The following is a 9,416-nucleotide window of genomic DNA, read 5'->3' on the forward strand; positions in this document are numbered from 1 at the left end:
TGTGTGTGCTGCTTGTATTTGCTGTGAATGAGTTGTTGCATAGGCTTTTTAAAAATAGTATCTACTTACTCGTGGAGGTGTATGCTGTCACTGAAACCTAAAGTGATCGCACGCTCCAGAGTTCATGAATACAATTCAGTATACATACATTCAGGGATCCTACAGTAATTGGATATGGTTGTGATATTCACAACCTTAGCCATGAGAAGACTATTAATGCACATGGCGTCATCCAAAAACAGTATTTCCCCAGGGAATCCATCCAGTTTAACCCACTTCTGCAGGTAGCTGCATCCTCCCAGGCATATAGGATGCAAGCTTGTGTAATGGCTCCTTTTGAGAACCAGTTCCATCCAGTCAGGGTTTTGTTGTCTGGATTGAGGGGGGGGGGGGGGGAGGTGATGGGGAGGCGAGGGGGGGGGGGGGTTCGTGCGGTTCATTCCTTCTGCAGACTCGGAGCGTCGTCTGGAATTTTCTTGCTTTGGCAGAATCCAAGGTTGCGTAATCAAGCTCCCCAATCGGGAGAGAAGAAACGGGGGTTGGAGACTGAGGAAGATGTAGGGGGAGAGAGTGATAGAGATAGATTGAAATGGAAACGATGGAGTCAGAAAGAAGAGGAGGAGAGAGAGAGAGAGTGTGTGTGTGTGTAAGCAAGAGGGCGGAAGGGAGACGAGACTGTGGTGGTTACAAAAGGATGGGAAGAAAAAATGGCAGAAAAAATAGGAGAAAAGACAAGTGTTTCAGTTGCTCTGTGTATTTGATAGTGATGACCACTGCCTCTTCATAGTGGACAATCATTTGGTTCTTTCAGGTGCCTCAAAAAGGTCATCTGGAAAAATGGTACTAACATAGAGTGCCTGTACAAAGTAACCTGGTGCATGGTGCCTGGTGCATGGTGCATGGTGCATGGAATGAGTAAGGCTGCACATATGCAGCAATTCCCCAAGTCACGTGACTTGAATCGATTAGGCGCATTCTCATCATAATATGTCATTGCTATTGATCAAGTAACCGTTAGCCTCTATCCGCTGTGAGATGAGGTTGGTTGAGGGTGTCTTAGCGTGTAACATACATGCACAAAAATGTGTATTGTATCGAATTGCAAAAAAAAACTTAAAAAGAACGAAAAAAGAACATAAATGGCATCAGGAGAACACGAAACACAGAGTGTCCACTTCACTGCTTTAAGCACAGTCACCTATAGATTCTGAGGCTAAAAAATCGCCCCATGTCAGCACTGTTTCATCGTCTGACGATTTTTACTATGTTAACTGGGGTCAGGTCAACCCTGCTGGTGTGTGTGTGTGTGTGTGTGTGTGTGTGTGTGTGTGTGTTTTTGTGTGTGTGCTAATGACCTAAACACAAGTCAGGGCATGCAGGTGAGAGTACTCCCCGTGGGAAAGAGAAAGACCATGTGTAGTCAGACCGTTTAGCCCAATAAATCTGTGTGTGTGAATGTGAATGCCTTGAGTGAGTGTGAGGGATTAATCATCGCCTTGCAGGGGCTGTATGAGTCAGTCATGTTAGAAAACCCCCAGTAGTGTCCTCACATGGCTCAGCCCAGACCGAAGGAGTCCCCAACCCACAATCCTGTGCGGCGCCCGGTCTGATTTATGGCCATGCCTGAGAGGGGGAGAGGCAAGGATGGGAATTTAGGCCAGTGGGGGAGGTCGGGGGGGGGGGGGGGGCTGCCTGTTATTATGACAGGGGGGAAACGCGAAGCAGATTTGCCCCTCAAGGACTCCTGGCAGAGGGAGAAATCCTGGAGGTGGCTCCTGAACACCAGTGCAGTTGGGTCACCTGTACTTGGATACAGACGGTACTAGCCTACTACAGAGATGCCTTGAGCAGGGACAGAGCTCAGGCAATAAGTAGAGATCCTGGCAGAAATGTTACATGTCTAATTCTGGAATACTGTTTATGAGTGTTTCCCATTGTGGGTTTGTAGCCTCTGACTTACCTTTAGTGATGAGTTATGGCTTTCTTTGTACCTTCCTAATACAGTCAGTGCCAACCGCTTAGCCTATTTGTTAGAAGGAATAGCTAGCCTCTTCATTAACGCGTACAGTGGATCTGCGCCTGACGTGAACCGATCTCTGATCTCTGCTCTGATCAATTAAAATGATTAAAGAATTTAATGGAAAATGTAAGCTGTAGAAACAAAGCTATGCAGCAGTTGATGGGCATCTTTTTTTTTAATTAAAAACACAATAGGCGATATGACCATGTCAATCTTTTCACCAATGTGTTGGGGGGGGGGGGGGGGTCCATCTCTCGTTGTTAAAGGAGTGCCTGCCATGAAAGATTGCGAAACCACTGCTGCATACGATCTTGCATTGGGTTGTCTTTTTGAGGGATGTTAGTGAGACATTTTTGCTTTCTAGTGAAGTAATCAGGATGTATTGTCTTCAGCACACATCTTAGGGCCATCACCCTGTTCTCTTACTACCAGAGCAGAGGATGCATGCAAAAGGATTCTTGGAAGAAAAGAGTACATCTTTCTTTGGTAGTATCAGGCGCTCTCACACCCTTCTTACACAAGTTAGATCTCTGTGTGCATCATTACCGGCCTGACCGGATGACAAACCCTTCAGATGCCTAGTTGACAGCTTGTTTAACTGTACCGTTGCATTCTGTACAATTCATCTGATTCCTTTGATTAATTTGATTATAGCCATTGAAGGTGTCTGTCAGTGCTCACTAATATCGCTGCCGAGTCCCAAATACGATTAACCTTCACGCCCAAACTCAGTTCAGGTTGAGCTTTGATTCCTAATCCTTACTGCGTGTGAAAGATTGAGGTAGCCCATTCAAGCTCAACCAAACTGACTCGCCACATGAAATGCAATTACATGGCTACCAGATTAGTCTGTTGATCGTGCCGGTCGGATGCTTCTATCCCAACCCAGCCCAGTCCGGCAAAGCAATGATGCCCCCAGCCCTCTCTGAACAATGGCACGGCCAAAAAGGTTCCACCACTTCGGCTGTAGTCATTGTCATGATATGTATAACTGTATAAAAGATGACCTCTTGATCTGGGGTGAGACAAAAGAGCTGCGTGACTGCAGATTGAGACAAGTGCTGGAGATATCAAGAGCCAAGAATTTCAAGCTGAATAAAGACAAGTCCACAGTGCACATTTGAATGCATTTACTCGCAAGGCATTGTGTGTACATTTTAAAATGTGTTGTCCATATCTTTTTAGAAAACAGTTGTCAACAAAAGGGACAGCCCTAAAACCTTAGTATTTGTTTTTCTTTACGGATGTTTGTGGAAAGAGAAGACAGGCAGTTAACACAGACCTCCTCTAAATGGCATAACCTTTTGAGCTTTGGCTATGAAAATGAATTGTGTGTGCTGAATGCATGTTAATAAATACATTTGACTGATTTTCAGTGGAGGCTTTTATCAGTGGGTATAATTTAACAAAAAACTGGCATTCATATTCAAACTTTCCCTGTGTTTGCTGAAAAAGAAAGGAACGTGCAAATAAATAAACATTGATCAAACAGCATTAAAGTGTAGCTACTGTATCAAACAAAGAATTGTAGCAGAAGTTACACTTAGGCTGTTAAAACCTTTACATGCAATCTCCCTCAAATCCACCTCTGAGGTGGGATCAGGGTAATCCTGATTTTTAGGATCAAACTGATCCAGATTTCCCGCTAAAGTTTTGAAATACTCGACAGCAGTTTTTAATCCGGATCAAAGGCAGGATTGGATTCCCAAATCTGAATCCGAATCGTCAGGATCAGATTTGCTTTGAAATAGCCGTTTTAAGGATCTGATCAGGATTAAATCCAATCCAGGAGGATAAATCCTGTGGGATCATTTCAGAATACCGGCCCCTTATGAAAAACATAAGTCATCAGCTCAATCAGTGGCCAAGCTCACTTATATCAATCAAAACAATTATGCAGAACTTGGACTGGTGCCTAATTTGAAGTCGGCCGTTGTAGCAAAGTCAGTACCAAAGCAGAAGAAAACGGCTAATGCCTAATGCCACGAATGCGATCTTCCCATATCTTTTCAGAACAAAATTATATTTGTATTTATCCACATATATCAAGGGTAATCATTTTCTTTAAGACCTGCTCTACTTATTAGTGGCCATGTCATACACACGGTTCAGATATGTAGCTGCTGTAGAAGGGCTTAACTTGCTGAGTCATGTGTTGTAATGAAAGTGCTGAGTCATGTGTGTTGTAATAAAGGTGCAACTAGATGGTGCAGCGGGAGGATCTTTGGAAAGACTGAATGCCTGATTGCGTCGCCTTCCACGTAGTCATCTGTCTCTGCCTCAGCGTGCCACCACAACAGAACCCAACCAGGCCCCCTCCTGTCTGTGTGTCTCTGCAGGATAAGCGAGGCCAGCTGCTTTGTTTAAGGACCCTCCTCCCAGGTTCTGGTTCGGTGCGGTGGTTCTTGTTCCGGTACCGTCTGCCAGGCACTCCTACACATGGCTTCATCGCTGCTCAGCCGTCAGCTGGCCCTGTCCCTCCAACAAAACCTGCGCCTTACAGCACCAGGTGAGCCCCCCGCAGCCCACGAGAGGCTGTCAGTACGCCCACGACCTTATGGCCAAGAAGAATGTCAGTGCATTATGTTTATTGTTATATCAGTTATTTTCATAATGCACTACATTGTTCATTTTGTTGTTGTATTATTTTTATTGATTTTAAATTATGCCATCGGTTGACAAATTAATTGCGTGTTACATTTACTAGCATAATTAGTATTATATTACAGAGGTACATTTTTATTTATTTATATTTTTTGAGGTTCAATGAGTATGGCTATGACTGGTCGCTTGGGGAATCCTTTCCTTTCAGAAAAGCGGTATTAAAATAATGCATTAATGTTGACCCTTTGGGGATCTCAGGACATTCATAGGAGAATACCTTACTCCTCCTTACTCCTTCACTATGTGTATTATACCATCTTATTTAAGTCATTAATGTAAGAAATAAAAAAATTAAATGTATGTGTAGTCTTATGCCTATGTGCAGTTATAAATTGGCAGCGTTTCCTCTTCGGTGATTGTGCAGAAGCGAGTTGGGCTGTGTTCAGTCCTAAGTTCATGTCGGTCTGTTCACCTGCTCATCTGTTCATATTCACCTGTTGATTAATGATCAACAGTTTTCTGGTTCCATCCAGTTTTGTGCTATTATGCCTCCATGTTGGGGAAAAGTCAATCCCTCCCTCAGTCGTGCTAATAGGAGGCTTGTAGCACTCCGGTGAACCGGTCAAGGGTCGCTTATGTAAACCTTCTATAAACCTACTGTACCTAGGCTAACCTCATAGGACCTTCATAGCCCTGCTATTGTATATCAGAAAGTTATCCCAACTGCAATAAAAAAGACCAGTGCATGAGTGTGACTGTAGATTGGGTCTGAAATTGGTTCACTGATATTATAGTATTGAATTTTCCAAATCATGACATTGACATTAAGAGTTATCACATTTAAACTTGTTAAATGTATTTATTTATTCTATTTTGCATGTCTCTGTTATTGTGGGAATGTATTTTTTTTTCACAAAACGATTAACACAGAGTCCACAGTTACCATCCTGTATACCTAAGCTTGCTCCTACTCTTGAGTGCTTTTACACAGAGTTATCAGTGATAAGGTAGACACAAAAACATGTTTTAAATGAGCAACCCAAACAGTGCTCAACGTAAACATCCTGTTTTGCCCAACCCAAAGCATACACCTTGCCCAGTACTTATAGTGATTACTACCTTTCCCCTCTCCCCTCCTAGGCTGCAGGTATGTCAGCAAAACAGCCACAAAGTCGGAGGTGGACTTTGAGTACGATGCTCCCTCAATGAAGACCGAAGTCCCGGGGCCAAGGTCCTATGTAAGCCACTCTGTCGCATAATTCTGTAGCATAATGTGAACTTTTCCCCCAAAGTCCTGTAGCATAATGAGATGCTATGCCAACATCTAGCTGGCTAACCTCTGCTGTCAGCTGCTCAGACTGTAAATGAGGCATCGGCTCGGTTGGATGCTCTATTTCTGGACTGTTTATCCGTTTTGTGCGGTTTGCGTAGGTGGAGTGGAGTTTTGACATGCCACGGTTTGTGTTTGAAAAAAAAAACATACTGCGGTTGTGTTTTGATCAGCAGCTGATGCGAGTGCCTCAGGCATGTCATAAAATACGTCTGTGCAAAGACTATATGTGGTCCAATGCTGGAAAGCCAAAGTGGAGTTCCCTTATCAACAGATTTGCTAGCTTGTGTTTTTTTTTATGAATGATATTAACCAACCTAGACAATAAAAGCCAAGTGTCTGTGCTTAGCCCTTAAGTAACGTGACTAATCATTCCTGTAGTGTACCTGAATGAGTGTCATGATATTCTTCTTCTTCATCCTTCCACAGGAACTGCTCAAACAGCTGGGTGAGATTCAGGTAAGACAAATAACATATGATGTATAACTATGATGTAATACTGATGTATTACTATGAGCTGCTTGATCGGAGACATTGTGAACCGTTCTCATTTCCCCTATGGTGTCTCTCTCTATACTCACATGGCATCATAATGTCACACAACATGGCCACTTCAAATTCAACCCCCCTGATTATAGGTCAATGGTTCATAATAGGAAGATGCGATGTGATATGTTTTTCTTTAGGGGAAGGGGTGGTGGTGATCTCTCCTCCAATGGCAGGCATTCTCATGCCATGTGATGGCTGTATCTAGTGGGTAATGCAGCATGCCTTGCGTGGGTGGCTGAGCACAGTGAGCGTTAGCATTAGTGTTAGCGTTAGCTGAAGATGCGTGTTTTGAACAGAGACTCAAGGTCACCCTGATTACAAAGTCTCACCCAGTCAGTCAGTCTGGGCATCATCTGCACAAACCTGCTAGAGCACGGATAGACCTTCGCATGAATGTCTGGATTATGAAGCTGAATGTGCGGAACTTTTTTCGTGTAAAACTTTCCCCCTGTAAAGAACCCCCTTTGATGTAGAAGAGGTGATAAATGGTTAGTCACAGCTAGCTGCCAAAAAGTTGACAGAATGAGAATCACCAGATTAGATCCGAAGGGTCTTAATAAAACTTTAACAAGCGTCTCCTTGGAGCCAAACTGAAAAACCCCTCAAGGGTTCTAGAATGCAGGCTTTCAGAGAGCTTGCTATTCTGACAAGAGGTAGATAATAGACTTCCTCCTCTCATTGCATCACTGCAGCCGCCAGTGAGACCTTCTCTGTCCCAACCACAGGCCACAATGTGGCACACCAGTGTGGAAGCTCCACAGGAAGACCTTCACCATGTTACACGACTCCATGACCCAGTGAACTGTGTAGCACTCTGAACACGACCTGCCTGCATGTTTGAAGATGGTGCTGAATTTCTTTGCAACAGAAATTTACATTACCAGGCTTCTAAAGGAGTATGGAATGACTTCCAAAGCTTGACCTTAGACGTTATCCATGACTACTGTCTGACCATTATCCATGACTTCTTTCTGACCGGTATCCATGACTACTGTCTGACCATTACCCATGACTACTGTCTGACCGGTATCCATGACTACTGTCTGACCGGTATCCATGACTACTGTCTGACCGTTACCCATGACTGGCGGGTAGTGAGACTATAATTATGATTAATTAGTTGTTCAACTTGAGAAGGGGTTCTGTCTAGTTGTGTCAAATAACCATTTCTTACATAATTGCAAATGTAAGATGTAACTATAAGCAAATTATGCAATTTATGCAGTCTGGTCAATACTTTGTTAAACAATAATAAGCATTAACCCTCTGCTAATCCTGCCATCAACCCCTGACCCTTAGCGAAACTATGATGTGCAGCACCTAATTTCAGTGCGTGCTCTTCATAGCGCCCTGTTGTATGTGAGCGAGACAGGATTCCTCTCCGGCGGCCCATCTGTTGAGTGCAGTGCTGGTTCACGTGTGTTGATGCTGCTGCTCTTGGAAGATGCCCAGAGCACTCCGTTCTCTGCGCTGAAGTCCGACCCCCATCATCAGCCGACGACCCAAGAGCTTGATGGCCTGTGACAGGCGGGCTCGAAGGTTCCTCCTGCCGATCGGTTCCTCCCTCCTCCCGCTCCTCTTGCTTTCCTCCTGCCCTCGTTACATAAGCACCTCCTCCCCCTCCCCCTCCCCCGCCCCCTCCAGTCATAATAGGGGGAGCAGAAATGCATAACGCATAAATCTCCTCATTAGGAGAGCCAAAATCGGGCTATAAACGGAAACTTTTTTTTATGTGTGCGGCAGAAATGTGAGGCAAACAGGAAAAGGATGAAAGATGAAGGTGCGTGTGTGTGTGTGTGTGTGATTGTGTGTCTGCGGCAGAAATGTGAGGCAAACAGGAAAAGGATGAAAGATGAGGATGTGTGTGTGTGTGTGTGTGTGTGTGTGTGTGTGTGTGTGTGTGTGTGGTGTGTGTGTGTGTGTGTGTGTGTGTGTGTGTGTGTGAGTGTGTGGGGGGGGAGCTCTGGTCACTAGGCAAGCCTCAGTGTCGCGATTTGCCATGCTACACATGATCCATTCATCTCTGGCAGGAGCTGGCGATTGTGTCTTTGGTGCCTGGCGAGCGAATGGGTGGTGAATAGCAGGCAGGCTTTGGTCTTTCTGCCTGAGTTACGCACTGACTTCGACTGGTGCTTTGTACTTAAAATGGCGGGGGGTGGCAGCGCCTTGAGACGTTACAGAATGGCTCCTGAGTGTTGCAGTGTAGACTCGTGTCCTCGGGAAATAAGATTGTCCTTATTCCTTCCATTTAATTGAATTTGATGGAGGCTGGCTCGTAGAGCTATACTTGCATGTGAGACTAGCATTCTGAGCTGCACGATTGGGTGTAAATATCGGGCACTTCATAAATAAACTGGTTTTGAATTCATCATACCCTTTTACATTTACTTCAACTCGATGTTTGACTAAGAGGCTTTCATTCTTTTTTCCATTTTCAGTAAAATGGACGGGGAAAAGACTAGATACAGGCAAATGTTTAAATGTTCTATGAAAATGACCCTGGTAATCCAACAGGCCCCTAGTGAGCATGCTCTGTGGCATACTTAATATGCTGGTTTCATTTCCATGAAACCACAGAATTACTGAAAGCCTTTTTTTAAAAATAAATTTGCAACCGTGGCTTTTACCAAGATTACTTCTTCCTATAAAAACGTTGAAACCTGATGTGCAGTGGAGGCCAGAGAGGCGCCGGCTCTGGAGCAGATCCTGCCCGAATCAGGGCCACGTCTGCGCCAGAGTCGGCTCCGACAGTCAGTCATACCTGCGCCCCGCTGTGCGGCATTAGCCCCAGTGATTAGCATTAGCATGCAAGTCACACACACTAATCGTATTTCTGCTCATGAAGAGAAAGGAGAGTGACGGAGGCCTGGATTATATGTGGTCGTTCTCCGTGTTTGTGTCCCGCATGACTGA

General features: G+C 44.6%; 1 protein-coding gene across 2 annotated transcripts in view; it reads left to right on the forward strand.

Annotated features, from left to right (window-relative positions):
- abat (4-aminobutyrate aminotransferase) overlaps positions 1 to 9,416 on the forward strand; it is a 31,124-nt gene that overhangs the window by 6,187 nt on the left and 15,521 nt on the right. The window contains exons 2-4 of one of the 2 annotated variants that reach the window (XM_080855984.1): positions 4,360 to 4,529; positions 5,765 to 5,862; positions 6,384 to 6,413. In XM_080855984.1, the coding sequence (XP_080712110.1) occupies positions 4,460 to 4,529; positions 5,765 to 5,862; positions 6,384 to 6,413 (198 nt within the window). In that variant the 5' untranslated portion in view covers positions 4,360 to 4,459. Of the gene's footprint in view, positions 1 to 4,214; positions 4,530 to 5,764; positions 5,863 to 6,383; positions 6,414 to 9,416 lie in introns of both variants that reach the window. The other variant, XM_080855985.1, reaches the window with a different exon arrangement.

The sequence above is a fragment of the Sprattus sprattus genome (genome assembly GCF_963457725.1).
Source record: "Sprattus sprattus genome assembly, chromosome: 18".
Lineage (NCBI taxonomy): Eukaryota > Metazoa > Chordata > Actinopteri > Clupeiformes > Clupeidae > Sprattus > Sprattus sprattus.